This window comes from Drosophila ananassae, chromosome 2R (assembly GCF_017639315.1).
Source record: "Drosophila ananassae strain 14024-0371.13 chromosome 2R, ASM1763931v2, whole genome shotgun sequence".
Lineage (NCBI taxonomy): Eukaryota > Metazoa > Arthropoda > Insecta > Diptera > Drosophilidae > Drosophila > Drosophila ananassae.
In genome coordinates, this window is record NC_057928.1 from 12,857,661 (window position 1) to 12,884,839 (window position 27,179).

The 27,179-nt window shown below is 43.0% G+C and overlaps 2 protein-coding genes across 2 annotated transcripts in view; one reads left to right on the forward strand and one right to left on the reverse strand.

The window, feature by feature from the left end:
• Positions 1-27,179, forward strand: part of LOC6506549 (elongation factor-like GTPase 1) — a 74,835-nt gene that overhangs the window by 30,897 nt on the left and 16,759 nt on the right. The gene's annotated exons all lie outside the window — the stretch shown is intronic.
• LOC6493397 (protein giant-lens) lies at positions 13,639-26,524 on the reverse strand. The gene is made up of 4 exons (XM_001957633.3): positions 25,416-26,524; positions 15,182-15,741; positions 14,950-15,121; positions 13,639-14,871 (listed from the first exon to the last, which is right to left on the reverse strand). Exons 1-4 carry the CDS (start codon positions 25,842-25,844, stop codon positions 14,659-14,661), a joined length of 1,374 nt encoding a protein of 457 aa, XP_001957669.1. The 5' UTR covers positions 25,845-26,524; the 3' UTR covers positions 13,639-14,658.

A 27,179-nucleotide genomic window follows, 5' to 3' on the forward strand; every position in this document is an offset into this window, starting at 1 on the left:
TCTTGAACTTTACTGAGCTATGAAAATGCTTTTGCCCTTTTTCCATGCTGCCTCTTCTTATTTTACTGCAGGCTGCAACTGTTTAGCATGAGCTGGCTTAAATGAGTGAGGGAGATAGCCTGCCGAGCGTTAGAAGGAGATGGGATGTTGCAGCACGATGCTGGATGCTGCAGCTTCTGCTGCTCAAGTGCCAATAGCAATCTTCTTTTTTCTTTTTTTTTTTGTTAGCCGCTTTTCCTCCTGCCACTGCCGCTGTGTTGTTGTTTATTTCCCTCTGGCTTGATCTTTTGGTCTTTGGCGGTAATTTTTCTGTTCAACTTTTTCCTTTTGGCCAAGAGAGAGAGACTTTATTGGCTTTCGGTAGGTTGCCATCCCGGTGCCCGATCCTTCTCTATTTCGGTGCCATTTTGGCCAGAGCTGCTGCGGCTGCTGCTCGGCTGCTGCTCGTTTTTTTATCGGACCGAGTTTTGTCTTCATTTTTATTTTAATAGCGATCTTGATACCGAAACTCCAAACTCCAGACTCCAGAGACTCCTACTCCCCGGTATCTCCTCTTTATCACATAATGATTTCAAATGGTGCGAAATTAATTTGAATTATTACTGTTATTAGATGTTATTTGTGTAATGGTCGGTGCCTGATCGCAGTCCCAAAAATAGCTGCAATCTGCAGCCGAAGATGTTGCAAGTTGCTGGCATGAATTATGCAAGACGTGGCCAGAAGACACAGCTGATAAGCTTGTGGGTTTCTCTCGGTGCACGGCCATAGAAGCTCTATTACCAATTCTTCTACTTCAAGTTGCCTTTGTTTGCTGGCCACATTTAAATTTATTAAAACTGCACCAGGTTGTAACGGACAACGCATGGAATGTGCAACAGGCTGACGATGCTGTTGCAAGTTAGTTGCTGTTGCTGTTGCGTTCATTGACCAAGGTGATCTTGTTCCGTGCGGCATCCTACGATGGCGTCCGATGGCGCCTCGCACATTCACAATTTGCCATTTTAGCCATTTTGCATGCAATTTGATGCCATTTGTCATTTGCTTAATTGTGCCCAAGCCGTGTTCTGCCTCACTTCCTGCCTTTCCTTGCCTACTGGCCTTACTGTTTCTAATTGTGGCAAGGCACGCAGTGGTGGCTGCAATCTGCGGACTCGCATCCATTTAGTTTCAATTAATCAAGTTGTCGCTGCACGCGTCTATTAGCTGTTTATGACAAGTGTTCTGTGTTGTTCTTCCAGAGCTGGACCCGAGTTCGACTCTGCCTCGGGAGTCCGCTTGGCGCTCATTAGCGGCGCCCCCGAAGACTCTCCTTGGTGGCAGACTCTCCTTTAGCATCACTCCTCCTGCCCCCGGGTTATTAAGCATATACTTGTGGCAGTTGCCGCTACTGCCTACCGGGTCTTTCATCTTTGGTTTTGGACTTAAAATGTGTGTCGATTTAGTTAGTACCTAATATCTGTTGAGATCCAGGGTGGATCAAATGTTTTAAACATATTTGTTATAAAATGTTGCTTGTCTACACGATCATAAACACTAATAATATACATCTTGCTGCCATTATCGCGCCACTACCGTTGATCTTATTTATTCCGAAATTCAATTAATGCAGAGACGCATCTGCAACCGGGTGCTCTGGGAGTCATGTTGCATGCCTTGTAGCCTTTTAACTTGCAACTAATTCCCGCATTTAGAATGTGAGTAGATTCATAAGCGGGTATCTGGCAGTCGGAATGCCTGATCCACTGCCATTTGTGGTAACTTCTTTTTTTTTCGGTTAGTTTCGTAATGGGCCAGTTCTTTAATGTTCCACTTTGGGTTTATGTCCAGGTACCGTTGCATATGTGCGGGGGAAATGGTTAAAGGCTTAATTTTTCTTTTTTATTTTAAGTTTTTAAGCTTTTTTTTTGGTTAAAGATTGCGCCAGTTTATTCTGTTTTTGCACCCAGCTGTCACAGGTTCATTGACTCGCCGGTCGGCGGTCGGCAGTCGCAGTTGGTGTTGAAACCATCATGTCCAACGACTCGAGGCCTAAGAATTGCATAATCCGAGCCATCTGAAAGACTGCTCCGAGATTGTCCGGACTGCAGTGGACGACTGGCTTTCTGGAGGTAATTACCATTGTCTGCTAAATTGATTTCGAAATGCTCTGGCCGGCAATTTTCGGTGGCTCAGGATGTGAAGATGTTTAGACGTTGGCAGTTGCGAGTTGCAAGTTGGGAGTTGGGCTTGGCAATTGTGGGTCAGAGACGCCTCTTAAACCACCAGATGCGATACGGAGGGGAGTTCTTAATGGCTAAATGATCATGGCCTGGGCTTGGCAGCAGTTCTAACTGTTTGTGAGCAAAGCTGTTAAGTTAAGTAATCATTCGAAAGCATCTTATGAATAATATCCCTTTAATAACCAAGTTTCAGCTAGCTTAGGAGTTACTGAACACCGTTAATACCTCTCAGGTTTCTCTGGGCAGACTTGTAATCAATTAAGATCTATCGATCGAGTGCTCTTAATCTTCAGAGAGATTCCTCGACTGTACAAATGGTAGCGATTACAACAAATTCTAAATGCCACTGACTCCGCTGACTTTCTGGCAACTGGTTCGGCCTCCTCATTTTTATTTCACTTATTTCCCGATTATGATCCACGATCCCTCTCGATCCACGATTCCTGATTCTCCATAGATCCTCTCCAGAGCCAGTTTCAGTTTTCGCCAGTCGCCATGTGAAAGCGGCACCAGTCTGACTAGAATTTATCTCTGGATATATACTCTTAAGGTGTATGCACACGCATTAGATAAGCCAGGTGTGTGTAGGAACCAGTTACCGGGAGTTGGGTCGAGGGGGCTTATCGGAGGATTCAATCGGCGGCAGGAAGATAAAACCGACACCCCCCACGAACTAATTGCGGCTCATTTCCATTAATCGCGATGCGTCCAGGTCCCTTTCCACGCGAATGAATTACGGCAACAGGCCCACCTTTCTTGCCACTCCCATGTAGGTTCTTGCGTGATTTTGGCTTTCGGATTTTAGCCAAGTGCTGCTGCCACTTGTTGCGCCCGTTTACCAAATGCAATTAAATCTGTGTCGTGTCGTGTGTGTGTGCAACAATTGCAACTGTGCCGCATAATTGTGCCAAATGAATTTGTAATTATGTATTTGGTTTGAGCCTCGGACACGCCATGCAATCTGAGCCGGTTCCAGTGACTCTACCATCTCTCCCCAACTTAGTTTTTTTTTTGGTCATGTGAGTGACATCACAGTAGCACTAGCAGCCGCAACACAAAGTCATTGTCAACAATGTCAGGCCGGGAGTCCGGACCAGAAAAGCCAGTCGGTTCAAGCCATGACACCACACAAAAAGAAGGCTGACAAAATTTAATTAAAGCGCATGACGAAAAATTCTTTGAAAAATTGTTTGGACGACATCCAGGGAGCAAGGGAGCTGCCAAAGGGCACCCATATAATACCCTTTCCGATGGAAGAAAATTAAAATTAATGATCTAAACGATGGCTTGGCTTGAGCTTCCACATTAAAGCCTGAACTAGAGACATTCGATTAGTAATTTATTGTCAAAGTTCTTGGGATCTAGCAAGAGTATCTAGACAGATTTCATACAGAACTGCCGACACCTTCAAAGTCACACACATTCCCCACGTTTTTTTTGTATCTGCACTTCAGCAAGTTTACTTTATTTTTTGTTAGACAAGCAAGTCTAAAGTGTCAAAGTCGGCGGACTACCAGAGACTAGAGCTGAGGGACGGAAATGGTTCAACATGTGGCACCATACCGGGTATTTGGCAAAGTTTTCTTGAACTTCACACGAAGCCAATTAAATGGCAACACGTTACAGAACATGGCCAAGGCATCATCCTCGTCATTATCATCATCATCGTCGTCGTATTCCCAAGGGGCTTCGGAGGACGGAGGGGACTGCCATAGAGTACTCTGAGTTTGTATTGGAAAATGGGTCAATGATGGCTTAAATTGTGACTGGATATAAGGTTGAAAGCCACGAGGTGTGGGCTCGAAATCTGATCGCATCTGCCGATCCACTCTGCCGATTGACTGATGAATCTTTGCGGCTCTTTGCGGTTTGATTTATGGCAACCGTTGTGGCAAGTTTCATTCAACTTTCTTCCTCGCCACCACCACGATTTGCATGTCTCGAGTGGCAACTGATATTGTTATTGAGATGTGCATCGCAGAGGCCATCCTGGCAACAATTTGTCTAATGTGCCAATTTCTATCCCGAGTCTAGTATTAGTTCTACTGAGATGCTAAGCAGAAAGAAAGGAAATATCTATTAATACTCTATAGAGGAAAGAAGTATACGGTTCTATAACTTATTCAATAAACTATAAAACAAGAGCACTTGTGTTTAGCAGAGTTTATAGTTTAAGCTGAGTAATTGGATGATTTTTTGATAAAATAATTTTTGAAACCCCTTTCCAGGGTAAACTTTCTTTTCATCATAACTACCAGAGTTTTCTCGTACTCCTGGTAGCTGACTCTTACTTCTCCCTTACTTTAAAGCCCTCTACCTCCCAACCATCGTATCAGTGACAAGAAAAACTGAAACCCCAAGTTCCACACCGCTTAGGAGGCCCTATAATTTCCACACTCCGGAGCTAAAATCTTGCTAGTCGCTCGCTCACTTGTCCCATTTATTTATTTTGTATTTTTCTGCCGTTTAAATTTAATTCACGATTCAGCGACAAAGGAACAAAAGAAGGCATTGCATCGCATCGCAGCATCCCAGTATCTCGCCTTTTTGGTGGAGAAAATTCCCTCGACGATGGATTGCAATTTTCAATCTCTATTCCGACTATCCGAGTATCCGACTGGTTTCGTCTTCGTTTCCTTCTAACAAGCTATGGCTTTTCTTTAGCTTACTTTCCGATTTGGTGGAAAATCTCTACGCTCGCGTACTTAACCGCAATAATTTTTGCTCATTTGAGTGTCGTGGAAATGAGTTAAAGTCGCGACTTGCGACTTGCGACTTACAACTTGCGAGTGGAGATACTACTGGAGATGCCTACTTCCACTGCCACTTGGCATCGTCTTCCTTAATGTAATGTGAGCATTACTTATTTCCATTTTTTGTGTTTCTTCTACGCCGCCACCACCACCACCGCTTAATTCATTAATTTCCCACAGAGCTGCCGCCGCCGCAGTCTCGACTCTGCCCCCAAATGGTAGCTGCAACATCCGAGAGATCCCAACATCTAGCTCCAAAAGTCAATTACAAACGTGAAACCGTTGAAAGTTATCACCTTGGCGCGGGAGTTTTGTGGGATTGCACCGAAATAAACCGCAATAAACTTGCACAAATTGTCGCTGCTCTCTCTAATCATTGTCAGTGGTAATGAAGTTGTTCTCCAAGGGATTTACAGCCTAAGGTTTAGGTTTGGGGCATGGAGGTTTCTTCGGTGTTAGACCCATAAGTGGAGGCATAATATGTTTATGGCCATAAAGCCTCTTCTGAGTACTCTTTTAGTGGCCATTTAATGTGGTTGGATGACCGCTATTACTGAGATCTAAGGTCTAGAGATCTAGACTAGATCCTAACTCTGCCAAACCATACAAATAATTCCCATCCGAGACAGTTGCACTCCACTGACCATTGAGTCGAGAGTTCAGCATCGAAAAGGTGTCAAACGTTATGACCTAGTGAGGTTCAACCAGCTATCTGGCCAACAAACTGGACAACAGACTGGACTATAGCTTTTGTTGGTCATAAGTCTTTTGTATGATGTCGACGCATTTGCATTTCTTTCTTCGCCTCATATATAGTATTTGTTTTTTTCTCTTTTGTCGTAACTGTCCAGGGAAACGAGAACTTATGAGCAGAGATACACTTTGTATCTGAATCTTTGGCTAGGCTGCCAGGCTGCCAGGCAGAGTGCTGCTCTGACCTCGACTTGGACTGGTTTATATGCAAATTAATTAATACAATTCCCAATCTCCAATGTCATATTTCAAGATTCGTTTGTGCGTTGCATTCTCAGGCCGAACAATGGCCGAAATGGCTTAATAGAAGAAGTCTCTACCGACAGCCTGAATCTCTCTTGGCCCCAAATGAAAGTGTTTTTCCTGACCCCATTTTCGGAAGAGCAATCTTCGGCGAAGAGTCTGTCTAAAAAGAAAATAACGAAATTGGCTTGTAAAAATCTTTCGCATGTTTATCATATTTCATGATTTTACTTTTTCCCCCGCTTCTGGCCCTGTCTGGTTTTCTATTTTCCAGCTCGGGTGCATATTTTCCGTGGTTTTCCTAGCTCGTCCCACGCTCTTAATTACCCTCCAGAGCCACCTCCCCTGCGTAGTTCAAACCCCAGCTTCAATTGATAGCTCTGTCCCTCTTTTAAGCCATCTCTCCTCATCATCTGTGCCCCTCTGTTGGCCAGCTTTCCTCCTTGGCTTGCGGTTGCCAATTTTAATTTGTAAATGTGTTAAGGAAGCTGTCCAAATGTTTTGATTTCATTTTCTCAGACATTCCTCGGCAAAAAACCCATTTAAATGGCTAAACCCTGAAAAGGATGGCAGAGTCTCTTCGCTCTCATGTTCTTGACACACATTTCTTTAATGGTGAAAGGTTGTTTTAGGAATTACCATAATCCCAGATTGTTTTCTCACATTCATCGGGAGGGGTATTATTGATTAAGATTAATCGCCTAAAGGGGGATTATTCGGGTAATGGGTTGAGGTGTTATTGGGTAGCTATTTCTTTGATATTAAAGGGTGACGTTCTTTGGATTTTAAGGAGAGAATGGTTAAGAGCTATCATGTCTTTGTTTTTGTCAATTTTATAACTATTCTTAAGACTAGCCTGAGTACTATCCTAATAGTGAAACTCCAGTAATGTCTTTATCTCTCCCAACTTGCACCCGATTCTTGATAGTACTACCTTTAGTTTAGAGTCTCTATTAACTTCCCCACTTTTGTGATGAAAGGCAAGTTCCATTCTCTCCATAAAGCCACTCCAAAAACCCACCTCAAAAGTAATAGTACTGATAGTAACAGTAGCAAATAGTTTTAATGTTTTCTTTACAAATTGCAACACCCACTCTGCCACTATCTCTCTTTATCTCCCTGTCGCCACTTTATCCACTTAATTCCGATATGATCTAGCCCCAATTTGCATATTTTCATCATAAGCTCACTCCACCAGCATCTGGGCATTAGTTCAAGCACCCCATTCGAAATGCATTTTAAAGTTAATTTCCCTGCAGAGCCAGATCCTATCAGAGGTAATGCCACCAAGAGTTGCAACTGTAAGCAGATCTATGTTGTATCTCGGGTGTTGCATCTCCATCTCCGTCTCCTCGTGAAATACCAGACCACACAGCTGCATGCATGCAATGCAATGGGTTTTAATGATTTTTACGAGTTCATTAAAAATGTATTTTAATAATTGTTATATTTATGAGGCAGGTGGCTGGCAGGGGATGTGGCACGGGAAGTGCGATTGTTATTGTGCATTTGCATTAAATTATTAAACAATTTTTCGCGCTCTCGCCGGTTGTATTGTTTCTGTTTCTGTTGCAGCTCCGAGGCGGCTTCATTAAATGCAATTGCAGGGCAACCAGATCCAGAGCCAGAGACAGACCTGGCCCACCTCCCTTGCAACGCCCATGTCCGTGTCAGAGTGTCTCTCTGCTGGCCCCTTTTGGGGCATCCTCACATGTCTGTCACTCAGTTGGCAATGGTGTGACAACCAACAACAACAATAGCAACACTAACAACAAACATAACAAGAACAATGACAACAACAACCGCAACACCCGCAACTTGGAAGCGTTGGCAACTTTGGCAGCCGTTAAAACTGCTGATGATGTCTGCGGCTTTGTTGCCATATCCACCTATCCACCAGAAGAGTGGGGAAGTGGGGGTAACAGTGCCACTGCCACAACCAAAGTGTATTCATCATCATTTCTGTCATCCAGCCATGAGATGAGGCTGAAGAAAAAAAAAAAATGATGAAGCTCGAAGAGAAAAACCTTTCCTCACATGATGCGCTTGAATTTTCTCTCTTGCACCTAAATTATATTTTTCCTTCTGGCCGGGGCTTTCCTTTGCTTTTCCGATGCATTTTCCTCTTGCCACAGCTTCTTCGGCTGTCAATGGGTATTTTTTCTATTAATTTGCCTTTCCTCAAGTGATTTTTTCCTACCATTTTTTCACTCAAGTTCGATTTCTGAAAAGGAAAGTAAAATCGAAAGACTGCATATTTCCCACTTAAGTACTTCTGCTAAATTTCCTTTCTTCTAAGATTTCCCTTTTTCTAGGTAAAGAATTCTTTTAATATCAACTCTTTTAAATCTTAATACTTTTAATTTTAAATAGATAATATTTATAATTTTTTTCTTCAGTTTTTAATTTGGGATTATCTTTTTTTCCCCGATTTTTTTCAGAAAAGGAAAGTTTTTTTAGTTTTTTAATTACAAAGAAGCTTATAGCTCTGATCCCCTGTAGGGCTTGCCAAAAATTTTCGCAAACACTCATTTTGTTTATTTAATTAGAAGAGGACTTGGTGGGCGAATTGAGTTTCGGGGTTCGTGTCATTAATTACTCAGCGGGCCACTTGGACACGATCTTTGGGGTAGTCAAGTAGTTTGGCCAAGAGCTCTAGCTTGGCCAAGAAAAGCTGAAACGACTGCAGCTCTGCGGGATTCTGGCACTCGGTCTCTGGAGGGGGACTTTCTTTCCGAAATTGCCAATTGAACGGAATCAAGGCAAATACTTCAAGTCTCTCCGCATCTCATTTGAATGCTTGAATCTTGAATCGTTGGTTTTTGCGGCTTTCCCATGGATCGTTTGTCTTTTTTTGGCCAACAAAGGGTGGGGGCGGTGGAGAAAAACAATCAACGCGCCTTGGAACCGAATTCGCATGGCCAAAAGAAATGGTTGAAAAAGTAAATAGAAATTGCGCGGAGACTACACCGATATACGAATAAGAGATACCTTTTAAGAAGGTCTAATGGATTGATTAAATAATAGTTAAAGTGTACGTTATTACACATTAATCTTTAAAAGACAGAGATATACTTCTCATGCCATTTAAGACATCCATCTCTCTTACCAATCACCCTTCAAGTCGAACCTCCTCCAGGGTATTTCCCGCTAAACTCTATTTGACTTTTGTTGGGACCACTTTTTGTTTTGTTGGCCGAGTAAATACTTAAATATAGCACACACTTAAATCGCTGTTGATATTGTGTAGCGAAAGTGAAATTTAGTTACCTGGAAGTGCCAAATGGGAAGAAAAGAAGCCGCGAAAAAAAAACCCGCCAACTAAAGACTTAAATGCGAGATTCGCTTACGGAAGTTCCAAATTTGAAGAGATTTCTTCTGTTTTTGCGATAATTTCTTGTGTACTCGTGGATCTGGGCTCTTGGCTCTGGCCTAATGAAAGTTAATTACAACATCAAAGTGTTGTCGCTGCCACTGATCTCCACTGATCTTCAGGAGTAGCTCCTCCGCGGGTGAGACGGAGAAGCCACCTCTATTCCTCCATCGGGGGAGCTCCGCACAAAATTTCGATTAGGCGCGGCCTAAAAGGCGCATTCCCGCAAAAAAAAAATAAAAAAAAAATGTACAATGGAAAACAAAAAACAAGCTAAAATCGGTGAAAAATTGTGCGATGGCAGAGCTAGAGTCTAAGTAGAGAAAGTACATGTAAAAGTATCTGAAAGATGCGAATCTGCTGCCGCAGCTTTGACTTTTGTGGGTCTGTGGGGTCAAAATCGCTGGCGACTTTTACCGCTCGTTTTTGGGCTGTTTTTCTTTTCAATTTTTGTAGTTTTATTTTTTTGTTATGGGCTGGCTGACCCCGCCCACATGGATCATGTGCTTGGCTGTAAATATTACAACACGACTGCTGGGCAGCTACAAGATGTTAACTCGAGTCGAGACCGAGTCGAGGGGATCCTCTCGAGCTGCTCGTCATTTGCATACTTAACACCTTTCGGTAAATGTTCGTTGTGCTGGCCTGGCCTGGCCCGGCACTTGAGCCATCTCCCAGTTGAGCTTGGCTTTTGTGTAATTAGAAAATCATCAAGATGCAGCAGCCTTACTTTCAATTTCAATGCATGCCCATGCCCATGCCTCCTCTACCCCTCGGCATAGACCATTGTAATGCATGATTTGTATCTTGTATCTTTCGGCTTTCGTTTTGCGGCCGCACCTCAACATCTCTGCATCTCGGCATCTCGGCATCTTTTGCGTCTTCAGAGCATTCGATGAGATGACTTGGCACTGCACTTTGGCTATTACAATTATTGTTATTGTTATTGTTACTGTTATTGCTTTATTGTTGCAGTTTATTGCATTGTCTGGATTCGCCAGCCATTAAATACAAAATATAATGCCATTGTTGCTTATTTTTTTGCATATCATAAGTTTTTCCTCGGCAGCTTCCAAAAAATAAATCGATAAACTTTCACCCTGTATGGCAGGGGGCAGCTCAGAGCACTATCTCTGACTCTGCTCCCATTAAAATGCCATTAAGATCGCTGTGGAAAATTGTCTTGCCGAAATGCCATCGGAAATCAATAAGCAATTGCAGCTCTAATTGCATAGATTAATGTCTTATCGCATTTGAATTATCTCACTCGACCGAATACAAACAAAAACCCAACTGAACCCACCAAAAATTTCACTTTCTAGGCAAAGAAGTGGAAGAGACCTAACAGGTGAAATCTTCGGAGCTTCCTGTATATGGTTCGGAAGAAATGGCTCTGTGGAAGAAAAAAAGTACCCACCGAGGTAAAGATATATATTAAGAATAATTATATCTGAATGGGGGAAGCTCTCGCTGGATGTCGGGGCTTCTGTTTTCCATTTCTCCCAGGCCCAATTGATAAGAGACTCTGAGACTCGGTCTGGCCAGAGGGATTGGGTATCTCATCCACGACCCATCCACGCTTAATGTTGCTCAATTAAATTCATTGAGCTGCATAAGCACCTTCCACCAACAACGCATAATTATGCAGATGTTGGCCATTTAGGGTCCCCCAACCCGGTCGCTACCCCATCTCTGGTCTTGGCCCACTTCCTCCTCTTAACCGGAGCTTTTCGGGGGATATTGCATGTCGGGTCGAGAGCTCCCAAATCGCGTCTAATTAGTGACCCGCAAATGAAGAAATATTTCGGACACGAAACCAATTCCATTGTACACAGTGAGAAGTACAAAAAAGTTCTTAAAAGAGTAATTTTGTGTCAAAGAATTTATAAAGAAAATACTATTAAGGAAGGTGTTTCTTAAATTCTAGTTTTAAAGCTTATTTCTTTAAACCACATTCTCTAAAAAGAATTATTTTCTCAGTGCACCTTTTCCTTAATAAGTTTTTCCTTTCGAGACATGCAACTTTGTATATTTTTCAACTCGAATAAGACTCTTTTGTGGACAGTTCTTGGCTTTGTTTTTTTGTCTAATTTGCTGTTGTTAATTTTAATGATGCGAAAGAAAGTTGTAAGTTGTATGAGCACCCCGGCATTGGCATTTTCTAATGATGCATATAAATCCGAGGGCCAATAACGCGAAACCCTGCAACCAATATCATCTCCCTGCGTCGCTCTTGGCATGCAAATCCCAGCCAGCGGCTGTCCGCTCGATAATCAAAGCCAATCAATCAATATGTGGCCAGGCGGGATCTGGTCAGTAGCTCTACCATAACTTGGCTTGGCTTGGCCGGGGGTGTTTGTGTGAAGAGTCATGGATGATGATGGCTCATAAATATTGAAAATGCAGACACCTTAACAGCTAGTCTTCTTTCCTCCTGCTAGCTTTTTTGTGTTAGCTTGCCGCTGAAAGATGAGTGGAAATAATTAGTTATTGACGGCAGCCCACAGTAGCCATGTCAACTTTCGCCAAAATAATAATCACTAAGGAATTTGTTTGATGGATGAGGGAATTCTACCGTCGTTCTTCCCCTCTGAAGAATCTAATCTGTAGAATGCATTTTTTAAATAATTTATCATTCAAGATTTGGTTAAAATACAAATTTCTTCTGTACTATCCCTTGTTTATCTTATATTTGGAGCACTTACTTTCTACCAATCTCAGTTGCCACTTTTACTGGGCCAAAAACAAAAAAAGAAGAAAACAGAACAAGAGCTTCTGGGGACAACTATCCCATGTTGAGCTGAAAAACACAGACTTCCCAGATTGAGGACGACGTGAAGGTATGGGCGACAATGAATTATTTTCGCCGCTAACTGCTCACCGCTCTCTGTTGGCCTAACTGTTGGCAATTTCGGTGTCGTCTGTTGGCCAAAAGTGAGTGAATTTCATAGCCAGCCTAATGAAAAATGTACCGGGCTCCTTAAACTCTAATTAAAGTTTTAAGTGTCTGTCTAAGTGTGGCTCGGGTGCAGATGGTTTCTTGTACATTCTTAGCTGGGTCTTGTTCAAAAAGCTAATGCTATAAACTGTCTTCTGGATGTGCCCATTCTGTCTGTTTTCATGGGTCTACTGCTGCTAACTCGGCTCTCGGCTCTCGGCTTACCCCGGGGGCACTACTACTCGAAGCTGAAGATCTCGGCTGAACACATCTTTGGCTAATTAGTTGGCACACTAAACGATTTTGAGGATCTTCTATGTTTAATATAAATCAGCTTTATGCATTCGCCGAAGCCTCGGATAGAGCGCCTCTCCAACAGTTATTATTATTTTTCCTATCCAGCTGGGACTTCTTCCGGTTACAGGCCGTAAAAAAGTACTCATCTTTTTATGATTTACTTGTACTGTATATTTTTACACCTCAATCTTTCAGTGGAAAAGCTGTTTTTTATAAACACACAATTCCTGATAATTTTTTGTTGCTCTTGTTTTTATGGATTTCTGGCTGGTAATTGAATTTGTGGCCAGGCTTTGAGGCTTCTCGAGGTATTTATTTAATTATATTATGGCATGGGATGGGGAGGGGGTCTTGACTTCTTAGCGGCCTTTTGGCTTGGCCATCTCAGCTCAGCTCAGTTGCTTTCTAATCAACATTGGTCCAATGATTTGCATTTTCAGCTGTTTAAGCCCAGACCGAAGTTTACAGCGGCTTCTGCGGCCGCTCTGGATGGGTTTTAATTGTTTTTGCTTGAGCAGAGCTTAGAGAGGAAGCACTGGCCGTGCTTCAATAATTTCCACTCCGGCATCTGCCAATTTGGTCAAGAATTAAAGCTGAAAACTCCGAGTTCTATGATTGTCGGCTATTAGCATGAAATGTAATTTTATGGCTTTATAATTGCTTTTTTTTCTATTCACTGATTTCGGTATTAACATTTTGAACTTGCTGTTTTTGGTCTAAGACGGATACATTTATTTATTTTATTTCAAGAACAAATGAATGAATAATTAAGGAATAAGGAAATACCTATTTAGGCTACTTAAGAGATAAGTTCTTAATTATAAATGAACTTTACTTCTTTCTACATTTCTTATAGACATGGTCTTTGAAATTTTAAGCCTAGAAGTGGGCTTCATTTTTGATGCCAAGAATAGCCCTAATAAGTATGCTACAAAATATGATATTTGACGACCGAAAGAATAAAATAATGATAGTTTTGTTAGAAAATGACAAAAATTAAAAGAATAGTTAATCGTAAAGGGTCAATCCCATTATCCCCCTTTCTAATAAAAATCTTTATCATTTTTTTTCATAAATAAAAGTTTATTCTTTGCCTTTTTACAAATGTTCTGAACCGAATCTTCGTTCAATTTCGTTGCTCTCGTTTTTAAAATATACAAAAATTTAGAAGCTTACATCGATTTACAATAATAGTTAGATAATTGGGAAAGGGGAGGAGTCATGGTGGTTACTACGTATTATGTGTGTTGGAGGAGAGGGATTATATGATTATATTTGGGAGTAAAAAGCTTCGTGCAATCCTAGATACCTAGAAACCCGATTAAAAATTGCACTAAACAGCTGCCAGGGTTGCCACTGTTGGCACAGCACAGTTTCGAACTGCCCTCGTCCCGTGCTCAAGCTATGAATTATTCAATGATATACCATGTAGTGTCCTTACGATAACTATCTGCACCCTTCTACATTTTGGCACACGCATAGGGATCTTTGACGTTTGCTGCGTTTCTTTACGTAAGTTTTCCTTTTAATATATAGCTTTAGTCATTAGGTTTAGTTATAAAATATATACAAGTTATGCGGTTTAGATTACGAGTATAGTTTGTTGCTATATTACATCTGAGAAGAGGTCTGCTCCCTGCCACTCCTGCGACTCCTGCTCCTCGCTGCATGTGTTGCTCTTGTCTTGCCCCTTCATTCATAAATATCCATTACAAATTATTTGTATAACAAGCTGCGCGTATATCGATGCTTAAAACTAATTAAATATTTATATCATACGTTTTATGACCAAAATTTGGTAGCAAACATAAAAACACAAACGCTCCTTTCGCTTCAAAGCTTCTGTAGTGATTCTGTAGAAGTGCATTTTAGTTCTAGGCTTGTATTTTTAAGATGTTCGTTATGCTTCTCCTCTCATTCTTTTTTTTGTTTAAATTGTTAACTTGGCGAGACTCAATTGGCTCAGTCGATATATCTATATAGTAGCTGCTCCCCGCTCCGCTCCGCTCCTGCTTTCCTCCTTTACAATGGGTGTGTGTTGGTGTGGAATGATCCAATAGAGCTCCTTGTCGAAGGACCTCCTCAATCGTTGGCCATGCAGTAGCCGGAGTACGTCTGTATGTTGTCCTCCAGGAAGCTCTCGCCGGCCAGCACGCCGGACTGTGTGTGGTGGCTGGGGCAGCGGTGTCCTTTGGGGCACTGGCACAGTGCGTTGATGTTGACTTCGTCCAGGAACTCCTGGCGTTTTCGGACCGTAAACAATTTGCAAGGCTGCTTGCGCTGACAGCGAAGGCGCTATTTGAGTTGAAAGGAAGGGAAAATAAACATAAGTAAGAGAGCCTTTGAAGAAAAATATCCTTTTTGTAAACTCACCGTCAGTGGAGAGCAGGCGAAGAGGTATCTGAAGCCCTGACTGCCGTCCCCGATGGCCTCCCTCTTGGTCAGATAGGTGACTGAGTTCCTGGGACACCGGCAGTGGACAATCTGCTCGGTGACATTCAACTCGGCTGCCGTGGTCAAGGTCCAGGTGTAGTCGCGGAAGTGCCTGAAATGCGAGATATCCAGATTAAAATCAAAAACCAAAAAGATAATATTTATAACTCACTTGCAAACTGGAAGCTTGTGAACGGGCTGACAGAGCTTGTAGTGCCTGGTCTTGTCTGCTATGGTGTGTCCATCCTCCGCTCCCAAGCTGCTGGGACAGCCTCCGATGAAGCTCGCGGCTGACTCCTTCAGGCCACGATGGCCGGAGTGGCGCATGTGGGCTGATCCCCCACGGGGGAACTCGTTGTTCTCCACCTCCGCGTAGGGCACGGCGTCGTTGTAGTCCGGCGACTGGTCCAGGTGGTCCTCCAGATCATCCTCGTAGACGGCGCCCAGCTTCTGCATCAGCTTCTTGAGGTGCAGGCTCTCGAATTTCTTGTCCTGGAACTCTCCGAACAGCATCCGCTTGTGCTGCAGCAATTTCTCCCGCTCGAAGTAGTTCCTGTACTTCGGTGAGTCCACAGATCCCCCGGCATGGCCGTGATGGTGGATGATGACATTGTTGGGCATGCGATTGGATTCAGGACACCGGCACTGGCGTTCAATCCAGGGAGTCTCGTACAAGTCGATTTTGGAGCAGACGGCATTTGGGGCACAGACGGGCAAGTCATCCTCAGAGTCCTGGAACAGAAAGTGGATTTTAATAAAGAGTTTGTTTGTAAACAGTTTTTGGTTGAGCCATAAATATATATTTTTATAATCTGGGAATATCCTGTGATTATGCGATACATTTCCATCCAAGGACTATAACAATAAAGACAAACTTCGAAACTAACTTAAGGACTTAAGGCTTCGGGATTTAGGCGCCTGAGTCAACAGACTTGATTAACATAACTACAAGGACTACAAGGACATCTCTGCTTTGTTGTTGAGAGTGGACAACAAATACATTTCATTAATTGAATTCTCTAAACAGTGTCCCAAAAGTTGGCCTGTGATGTTTGCCCAAGTCCTGGCCAATAAAAACTGATGTCTTGTGTCCTTTCTGGCCGTAACATAAAAAGCGATGTGTGCTTTCGAGGATGCCACTCGAGGGCCTGATTCCTTTTATCATTCGATTTTATTGTTACTGACTCTCGATGTTAAGGAGACACTACAACAGCAGCAACAATACTATCAGGATAACAACAACAGGTTTCCAATGAAATTATCGAAAGCAATCAATTTTTTAAGTGGAACTGTCGCGCACCTTGTTCTTCTCGCTCTTCGCTTAGTTTATTTTATTTTATATTATTATTTTCTTTTTTGTTGGTAGTCGTCCATGATGATCCCTTTTCGTCGAGGGGTTTTGCCTTTTGTTTGGTTTCAATTTCATTCCTCAGTCCTCTCTCCTTTTTTGATTTTTATTCAAATTATTTTCGGGCTTCAGGCTTGCACCTGCTGCTACCTGAGCTGATTGTGAGTTTAGGGTCAGCTCTTTGGTTTTCCTTTCGGGTTTTGGTCTTTGGTCTGGGGTCTGAGTCCGCATGCTTTGAGGCGAGAGATGGCTGCAAACCGGAAGTCCGGAAGTGATTTAGTGCAACTGACGGAAGTAAACAAGTAAGTGCACACACACACACACACTATTGAAAAGGGATTAGCCGGAGTGGTGTTTGATGGGGGAGAGGGAAGGCAACCGGAAGTGAATCCGGAACAGGTTGCCTGACCTTTTACCTTTCTGCTCAATTGAGCCTCGGAGCTCAGCATGAGCTCTCCTTCTCTCCCTCTCTCTGTATGACAATCCTGGTTCCCCTTCTCCGGAAGTCGTCTGCCAGCCTTCCGTATATGGTCTTTATTAGTTTTATTTACTTCCTGATTTCTTTTTATAATGCCTCGTCAGCTTCCTTCCTTCCTTCTCTGGCAGGGATTCCCACGCATTTTTGACCTAGTTTCCGAACTGCACACACCTGCCCCCGAAGGATGTATCCGCCAAAGTCCTTAACCCTTTTTTTGTTTGTCGAGCTCAGATTTGTTTTCACTCTGATTATTCATATTTCAAGCAGGAGCAGGAGCTTCGAGTAGCATTGCTGAGATTCCATTGCTGAGTCGCTGGCGAAGCCATTGTCAATCCACCCCTGGCATGATATGCCAGGAGTGGAGTTAGCTGAAGAAGGGGGGCTCTGGTGCAGGACCCCCGGCGGTAGAGCTCTCCACGTCTTGAGTCTTGTGTAAGCAGCGTGAGAAATTCTTTGAAATTCGAGCATGTTTATTGAGATTTCTTCCCCTTCAGTTGCCAGTTCTTGAGTCTCAACCTCTGCTTATTTTTTTCGGTTTTTGTTTTTTGTTGTGTCGGGAAATGGCACTTCAAAGACATCACCGTTATACGAATGAAATTTTACATATTGATAAGCAAATCGCAGGGCTGTGGAAAGCAGGGGCACTGGCGGTGGCAGGGGCAAGCATATCAAAGAAGACATGCTTCAACGGCATTCCAATGGCATCAGCTCATCTCAGCTTGGCTAACAATAGGTACACCGGAAGAAATGTCTGGCTCTTGTATTAAAACACCTAATAAACCTCTATATTACAACACTTCTAGATTAGTTTCTTAGCCTCTTAAGGTCCAGACATCTTAAAAATTTCAGACCCTCTAGCTGGAGCTATTAGAATGGCATGACATTGTATTCCCAAATTATATAAAATTGTAGGTTTGTTTTTATGAAATTATTTAAAGAATGAATGCAGGACAGTACTACTTTCCGAATAAATAAAAAAAAACTAACAATTTGGTTTTAAAATCGCTTTCATATCCCTAATAGATTCTTGCAACACACACCTACTATAGAGTATATGGTGTAAAGTATAGAGTTCTTTAGCTTCTCTATAACTTCTTATGAACTTAGACTAGTTTATATCTAAATTCCCTCTGATTTCTCTCTCTGTAGAAGTAGAATGAACGCATAAACACTACGAAAGTTTCTTATTTGTGGCGTTGAAGCTGGAAGAGCAGTAAAAGTTTTGCCAGCCAGCCAACACGAGAAAACAAACAAACACAGAGACGAGGGAGAGAAGGCAACCGGATTTCCGGTTTAACAGCTCCCCAAAGAAAGAGGAGAGTTTTTCGTTTTTTTTTTTTGTTGTTTTTTTTGGTGGGGCTGGGCAAAAGCTGTTTGTTGCTGCCACACTTTATAATTTGCTCGATCTCCATCAACAGCACGCGTGGTGCACCTCCTCCTCCTCCTCTCGGTCAAACAATTAGCCTCATGTGTCAAAGTGCAGTGCCAGCGGAAGTTGAGAACGCGCCAAAGACAATGGAAGAGTTTTTCTCCCGGCTCCCGCCTGCCACCACCACCGCCACTCCCCTAGTTTTTGACACCCAGCTGGACGCGTGCAACGTGAGGCGGCAAGCGTTGACGAACTTTTCTGACTTTTGATTTCAATGGAAAGCCGCCGGCGAAGAATTGGGCGGCAGAGCGCCCTTCTCCCATGCCATCACTTTAATTGAATCGAATTAACCCCACAGGGCAGCCCAAGAGAGGGGCAACTTGGAGGCATTCTTGGAAAATACTTGGAGTATCATGAATGCCATGAATGTCTTTGAGATTTCCTGCCAGGATTCGCCAAAGAGAAGTCTCTGGAACAAGTTGCCAGACAGACTCCTGCACCTGCTCCTGCTATCAATAACAGCATCCCAGCCGTAAGGACAATCGGTGACATAAATTTCCACACAACAAACGGAAGATGTCTGAGTTTAGCAACAGTTGGTTGTGGCTGCCAGCTTCCCCCGCCCATTTTCCAGCTCATAGGTTTTCCTTTCCTGGGCTGCTTCGGTTCCCATGAGGGCGTTGACGCACACACGACGCCCGGCCCGGCCCGGCCCGGCTCGGCGATCAACGTCCGGGGCCAGAAGAGATGAGATTTTCCAACCGTTAGACGGGACACATGGACAGACGGACGAACGGCTGGCATCAGGCTGCCGCCTGGCACAAGTGTGTTGGACCATCAGGTAGAGTAACTCCCTCCCTCCATAGAGCAGAGTCTACTCCATGATACATATATCCTATCCCTGTCCGCTCCGCTCGCTGTTATCTTTTGTCTGTGCGTTAATGATTTTTCTATACATTTCCTTTTCACATTGTTTTTTTTTCTCCCCTGCCCGGCTGTTGGTTGTTTTTCCCCTCCCCAGACATCAGACTCTGGGTTATTCTTGCTTTTTTTCTTGCTTTTCGGGGCTATCGGGGCTATAGGGAATTATGCAATCTGGCGTCGTCATGTGGCGGAAGTATGCCGTCTCAGCATCCGAGCATCCCAGCCATCGGCTTTAAATCTCACAGTCTTTTTGGTCAAGTCCGGCCACCGATATTATTGCCTTCCCTTCCACTTGGTGTTTACACGAAAATTCAATTAAAATCGTTAGAAACGGAAGTGGAAGAAGAATCTGCTGCGGAAGTAACACGGAAGTTGTTAGGTCACTACCATCGCTCCAAAGGCGAGTCCCAGAGAATTCCAGTGAAAACTCTCGAGCCGGGCTGAGCTGGGCCAGCCAGCCGGAAGTAGAAAAGAGATTTGTGAGCCGGCTCCTCCTCAGAAAAAAAATATATAATAATTTGTATACTTTGCATAGCCAAGACCCCAGAGAGTGTAGCGGCGAGGAATCGCCCCAGGCACGCTGCTACCCAGACTGACCGTGCCACTTTTGCTTGCCTCTTGCTTGTATTTTTTTTTCTATATATTTATATAAGTGTGTATATTTTTCTGTTGGTGGATTGCCTTAACGGAAGCATGCCCCAACCGCAAACAAGCAGAGAAAAAACATTTTCATTCATAAAACAGCAGAAATTCCAAAAGGAAGCAGGCAAAAGCCAACAGACAACAGCACAAAAATTATAAGAATGTCAGCTTTGAGGGCTTTAAATTGAAGTTCAGATACTCTACCTAACAGATAACTATTTAATTATGAGAATGAGTGTTTAAATAGTTATATTTTCTTGTATTTCCATCTCATAACTTATTTAAAAAGAATCTATAATATTATTTTGTAAACTTAGAAATCAATTGAATCCTTATTCCATAAAACTCTTTAAAGCTTTCAAGGATTGTGGAGAGTATTGCTGGGAAACTGGTTTCTCTGGGGGCAGCCAATTGCAGCTGAAGCAGCAACAAACAACAACGGCAGCAGCAGCAGCAGCAGCAGCAACAGCAACAGCAACTTCCCCTTGGCTGGTTGGCTGATTTTTGCGTAGCTTGTTGATCGTCACAATTAATGAACGTCTCTACGCACACGGGCATGGGCACCACTAACCACTCCATGGACTAACCACATCCACATCCTCAACCTTACATATCCCAGCCACAATCACTCTCAGCTGCTGATGTTGCTGATGCCACAACGGAGCGGTATGGAGCGGAAAAAAGTAATTCATTCATTCATTCAGTCGTTTTGTTGGGACGACGGACGGTTCATTCAGCAACAACGTGGCATAGTTGTTTGTGGCTTTTATTTATTTTTTTTTTTTTGCTGCCACTTTAGCTGCTTTGCGGCTTTCTGTTGGCAATATAATTGTTGCTTTGGCCAAAAAGAAATAACACAACCGCAAAATGTTGCCGACTATATGGCGGGGCCATAAACATGTTGCTGCTGTTGCTGTTGCAGTTGCTACCTCTACGGTTGTTGCTGTTGCTGCTGTTGTCTCCTTTTACGCGCTTGCAGCCAAATAAATAAATCTCGATTACAATGCCGACTGCCTGTTGCTGTTGCTGCCGTTTGCAATGATTGCTGATGTTGCTGTTGCTGCTGCTGTTGCTGTTGCTGGTGGTGGAGATTTTTATGAATGAATGAATGGCCAGCTAGCTAAATGAAAAGTTGCCCAGCCCGTTGCCCGTTGGTATATGTATGTGTAAACAGGCTTTTTTGTTTTGTATATGTTGCAGTTGCAGCAGCAGCAACAGCAACAGCAACATGGTGCAAAAAACGCGCGCAAAACGCCACCAAAACGCTTGCAACGGTTTTTGCTTGCTTTTTTTTTTTTTTAGTTTTTTGTTCAGTTAATTACGAGCAAGTTGCGCTGCCACGCCCCTACCCCAACCCCTGGCTTCTTCCGTCCCCCTGCCAGCTCCCTGGCTGCCCCCTGTTGCTGCTGCTGCTGCTGTTGTTTACTCGAGCGTTTTTATGAATGAAATACAACGGCCGTAGAAGAGGAGCAACACCAACAGCAACAGCAACAGCAACCATCTCACACAAGAACAACATTCGTTGTTGGCTTTTGCTTATTTATGGTTAATTTATTTTTTCATTTTTTTTGTGCTTTTTTTTTTTGTTTTTACTACGCCATCGTTTTAGTTTTGTTTGGTTTTTGTCTTGTGTTGCTGCTGTGTTGCGTTTGTGTGTTATTATTGTAAACAAATTGCGCCTTTGGTCACGTAATTAGCACACTTATACTCGATCGGAATAGAGTCTCTACTCCCGTCCGCTAATCCCCCATGTCGGATAGTTGATAGTCGGGAAATTGGAACGTGTCCGTCAATAACTGTAACAAGGTCTCTTGACCATTTCTCTCTTGACCAACTTGGCTCAAAAGCGGAAGTATTCCAAGCCACATTTCCGTCTGGTCTCTGGTCAGAGCCAAAAACTGGCACAATAGAACTCGATAGATCTCCGTGGAGTAAATGAAAGTATTGTAGAATTTGACCTTAACTTTCGGGGGATAAGAGTACCAGAGTCTCGACTTGGCTCAGAGCTTATGGCTTTTTAATTCGTATAAGAATATACATCGCTACGTATATATTTTAGCCATAAAAGCTGACTTGGCGCGCGCCTCGGCAACAAAGTGTATGTGGCTGAGGGGCTGAGGCCGGGACTGAGGCTGGAAAAAAGTGGGCAAACTAGTTTTCTGGTATCCGAGCATCCGTTGGCTCAGGTTGTTGTTATTGGCCCTGCTCTGAGGCATTTTTCTCAATGGGGCTCTCTAAGATTAGAGTAGACCTGAGCGCTTTTTTTTTTTTTTTTTTAGGTGAATAATTGCGGTATGCTGATGTTGTTTTTTATGCAAATATTTTTATAGATGTATGGTATGGATGTATAGTATCTGTATCTGTGAGTCGGAGTCTGTGGCATCCAGACACACTTAACCGACATATACCCATTGTTGTTGCTGTCTACTACTATACTACTCTCTTTCAATATTTGTTTGTCTTTTCAGTTTTTTTTATGATTATTTTATTTATTTATTTACTTTTTTTCCTCGCCTTGAATCGCATTGAATAATTTCTATATTTAGCCTTAAAAAAAAAATTCCATTCGAGGGCTTCGAGCATAGATGGAAATTATGAAAACATGATATGCGAAATCGGATTAAAATTCCACCAAAATGATTTATTGATTATTATTTAAATTATTATGAAAGTAGATGGAATCTTTGGAGGAGAAACTAGATTTGATCAGTTCCATGGAAGGAAAAGAAAACACTTTAATTGGAGGATTCTGGGGAAATCGATGATCGTTCTGATGTTTCATTTAATCAACGTCGTCGGTTGGGTTCAGTTCCCATCCCCAGACACTCATTCACCAGAATTCTACTAGACTCCGATCATTCATTAGCCAGACGGATGCTCCATTGATGGTTTCTGGTTCTGTGTTTCAGTGTTTCTGTTAAAACCGAAAAACAACACCACCCCTGAGCATAAATTAGCCAAAAAGCAGATCAACGCTCGAGAAACTAGCTCGGAGATCGGATTATCGACAAAATTGTCAAATCATTGCTGGCATATCGGATGTACTAATTAGCATAAAAGCCCCATAAATTACCATTAGGGGTGTGGCCGGCAAGTCGTTCGATTTATGCATAAATTCATAAATATTTATTGCAAGATTTCGGCATCAAGTATACGCCGTGTTGGATTATTTTCACACCCAAGATGCTTCGTTTTTTTGGTGAACTGATGGCTGGTTTTGATTTTGGTCTTGCCACGCGTACTCCCACCGAACAACACCATTTGGGCCAAATGTGCGTGGCTGATCTGTTTGTTTATGGCCAACAAATTGCCATTTGTTTGTTGTTGGCTCTGGCCATTCATTCATTCATTCGAACGGATGGTCTGTCGCTCTGGCATTCATTCATAGATTGACTTGCCCAGCCAAGCGAGAAGTCCAAGTCGCTGACGTAGCGCTCGCTGCTCATCCACCGTTTACGTTTTCATTCATTCATTCATTCATACACACACTCACTTACACCCATGGGTGTGTGTGTAGACCCTCCCAAGACCCCCTCTTCAGACCATCATCATCATCGACTTTGTCGTCGTCGTCGTGGTCGTGGTCGTATTTCATTCATGAATTTTCTTTCATTCAGCTTTGGGCCCAGGCCTTCCCCTTCCCCTTACCCTTACCCATGGTCCACCCCACACCCCCCTCCTCACCATTACCAGTATCCCCCCCTCTCTTTCGCCATTCCTCGCGCCATCTCCCTCTCCGAGTGTTGTTGTTGAAAACGTTTTTAAATACCGGAACTGAATGTTTAGCGCTTTTAAGCATGGGAACTTTTTGTTTTCTTCCATCAACTTTTCTTCCCCCCCCCCCCCCCCCTCAGCTAGCCTCCTTCCTCCATCTATCTCTTTCTGTCTTTGATAGCCCCTCTCTATCCAACTGCTCTTTTCCCCCGGCCTTTTGTGGATCCATTCCGCTCGGTTCTATTCACCAATAAGGCGTTTTTATTGCAAGTTTCCAAACAACAGGAGGAATTCTATGCTCGACTCTAGTTGTGTCTGTGTGTGTTTTGTCTATTTTAGGTGTTGTGTTGTGATGTTGTTTTGTTATGCTTTTTTTTTCTATTTTTTTTTATATGCGTTCCAAATTTATTGCAGCCATTCGGATTTTGAAATTTATGGAGGGGTTTCTCAAAAGAAGGTAAAAGGGTATATCAGTATAGGCCTCTTAAGTTGATCATTTTGCGATCAAGACTCCCTTGAAACTTCCAACCTCTCGAACTATGATTCTTCCAATCTGTCTCCGAAGAGTTAACCCTAAAGATCTCTTAACTCTTCTCAGTTTCTCAAAAGAAGGTAATATCTGTAGGGTATAAAGTAATACAAGTAATATCAGTAAGAGGTCTAAAGTTGACCTAAAGAGTCCAATAACTTGATCAACCTCCAACTATGTATGATTCTCCCAATCTTTTTCTGAAGAGTTAACCTCATAGATCTCTTAACTCATCTCAGGGTATCTCCTAGTCGTACCTCTCCACACCCTAGCCTCGATTCTTACTTGTTTATATTGTCAATATTTTGCTTTTGATTACTTCGAATATTTCACGCCTCGGCCTCGGTCTCGGTTTCTCAGCAGCAACACCTATAACTATACCCCATAGCTCTCAGAACTCGATTTCAGGGCGTGTTTGTCATATGACATTTGACATAATAGATTTCCGATACATGATATATAGCCTATAGCCTGGCCTGGCCTGGCCTGCTCTTTCTCTCATTCCCATTCCTTTCCTGATTTATGGCCAGATCGGTCAGGGTGGAACAATGGGCTGCGACTTGACCTATGACCAGAATTCGCATTGTAATGGATTTCACTGAAATCGAGCAGTCTATCTGATAGATACAGATACTCTATGCGATCAGAGATCTTTCGTGTGTCGGCTTGGCACTTGTCAAGTTTTTGGCTTTCGGCTTGCCTCTTGCTTCTTGCCGCTTAGTCAGCATTGAACTCTTGACCTGGCCGGCTAATTGCTTTATGTTTGGCATCGTTCGAGTAACGCAATTGTGGACCCCCGACTTTAATTGATCAACTGCGACAGATCTGGAGGGGCTTGGGGCTGCAAACAACTTTCATTTTTCATCTAGAGCGCTGAGTGTTGCTTGTTGGTGTTGCTGGTAGCTGATGCTGTTGCTTGTAGCTGTTGCTTGTTGCTGTTGCCGTTGCAATTAAATGTGCCATATGCGTGTGCCAGGCTTTGGTGGGTGTCAAGTGTAATGGCTATAGGGCGGCTGCTAAATATAGCCCCGAGGCGGAGTTACTTTTTAGAGAGAGGCCGAGAGGTAGAGATACTCGGACCCAGCCCAAAAAAAAGTTGCATTGCAAAACCTGCTATAGATGTTGCTGTTGTTGCTGCTGTTGTTGTTGCTGTTGCTGTTGGCGTGGGCAACTTACAAATGGCAACCAGTTGAGCAGGTGTCTGCTGACGTTGTTGCCTGAATTATGCAACCTGCCATTGCCAGTTGTTTGTTATTGTTGTTGTTGTTGCATAGATCAATACAAACATGTTGCACGAGCTGCACTGGTAATTAGCCAGGGCCATTAATTGCACTCGACTGATTCTTGAGAGGATTTAGGTAGAGATTCTTGGGAAGAATTGGGAAGAAGACTTTCTACTCACCCCCACTTGGTAGAGGATGCGGACATCCTTGTCGCCGCGTCCGTGCTTGCTGTTGCTGCGATGTTGCTGCTGTTTTTGCAACATTTGGCGGGCGCGTCGCCGCGACTCGGCCAACAGCTCCTGTTCCTGGTCCGCCGTCGAGATGCTGACCACGGTCAGTTGCTCCGGCGTGGGTCTCACTGTACTGCTACTACTGCTGCTGCTGCTAGAGATTGCTGCAACAGTGGCTCCTGTTGCTGCACCTGTTGCTGAGGCGGCTGCGGCAACATCTTTGGCATCGAAGACGGTGTACTCCAGACTCTTGTGCTTCTCCGCCGTGCTGGTCGGCGTGATCTCGAACACCTCGAGGGGCAGTCGCGTGCCGCCGACAGTGGTCAGCAGCAGCAGCAGCAACACGCTGCACGGCAGCAACATCAATGTCGAAGGCATGATTTATGGCTCTATGGCTCTGGCTCCTGCTAAGAGACTAACAGGCTCACAGGCTAGCAGGCTGAATGGCTAACTGGCTAGCTGACTGGAATCGATCGATCTCAATTCGTGCGTATGCGCCTGCTGCTGTTCTGCTGTTGTAATTGACACTCAATGAAATTTGTAATTGAATTCGAATCAGTGCTCCCGCTCCAGCTCTAGCTCGCTGGCACGCTCAGAACCCATGGCTGTGGCTCAACATCATCCAAATTACACACAAACACAATCACAACAAATCAGGTTTCAAATCGAATCTGATCGAAATGAAACGAAACGAATCGAGTCGAATCGAGCGATCGATCGATCGATCGATCTATTGATTTGTAGCAAAATGTCACTCGAATAATTTGTATTATTATTTTTTGAATCACACTTGAAATTGATGTTTCTCGTTTGTTTATTTTTTTGCTTGTTTGTTGGTTGTCGGATGGATTTCTTGTAATGTTACACCCGCGCGTCCTATGTCTCTGTCTCTGTGGTGTCTGTAATCCTCGTCTTTTGCTCCTGAATCGAGTGGCTTGTCTGTTCGCTTCCTGACTCGTTCTTGACGGTTCAGTTCAGTTCAGTTCGGTTCGGTTCGGTTGTTCGCTCGACCAACTCACTTTTCGATCTGATCAAACAGAAAAACGAAAAGCGGCCGAGAGTGTCGGTCGCTGCTGCTGACGGCGAGGCAGCGCTGCCTCACAGCGATTCTGCACTGCAAGAAACGACAAGTTCGAGTCTGAGACGTTCTAGAAATTATTGTGAAATTTGAACTCAAGTTCAGGGCAATACCAGTAAGAACATGATCTATTTTGAATCATTTGAGGAGCTTGTAGAAGACAGTTGGACATATTTTTGCATTTTTTGGACCTTAATAAAAATATCATAAAATATCAGAAATAGTTAGTACTAGTAAAATATAGTATAGTATATAGTATAGTATATAGTAAAAATAGTAGCACTTATAGGTGTTATTTTTAGGAATAACCTAAATGAATCTAATAAACTCGTAGAAATAAGTAGTTTTTCCAGGAATAATACCTAGTACGAATAGTAATCAAGATTATAATGTTCTGAAACTAGGAAAGTCTTCAAACGAAAAAAATAATAATCTATAATAGTCTATAATCCATAATATCTACATATGTATCTTATAATAACACATAGACCATCTTATAAATATGGTTTCAAAACCCCTAAATTGATCTCAAAAGGTATCCAGGTATCTTTTCTTCATATTCCCCTTAAAAACCACTTAAAATCATAATACCACCAAAAACATCATACCTTCAACACCTGAAAGGTAAAATTACA

What these genes read in the sequence shown, in the direction of transcription:
- LOC6493397 (XM_001957633.3), bottom strand. Translation starts at nt 25,844, where the DNA reads ATGCCTTCGACATTGATGTTGCTGCCGTGCAGCGTGTTGCTGCTGCTG. An exon ending in CACAAGCTTCCAGTTTGCAA is followed by an intron (nt 15,122 to 15,181) that starts GTGAGTTATAAA and finishes CTCGCATTTCAG; the next exon opens with GCACTTCCGCGACTACACCT. An exon ending in TCGCCTGCTCTCCACTGACG is followed by an intron (nt 14,872 to 14,949) that starts GTGAGTTTACAA and finishes CAACTCAAATAG; the next exon opens with CGCCTTCGCTGTCAGCGCAA.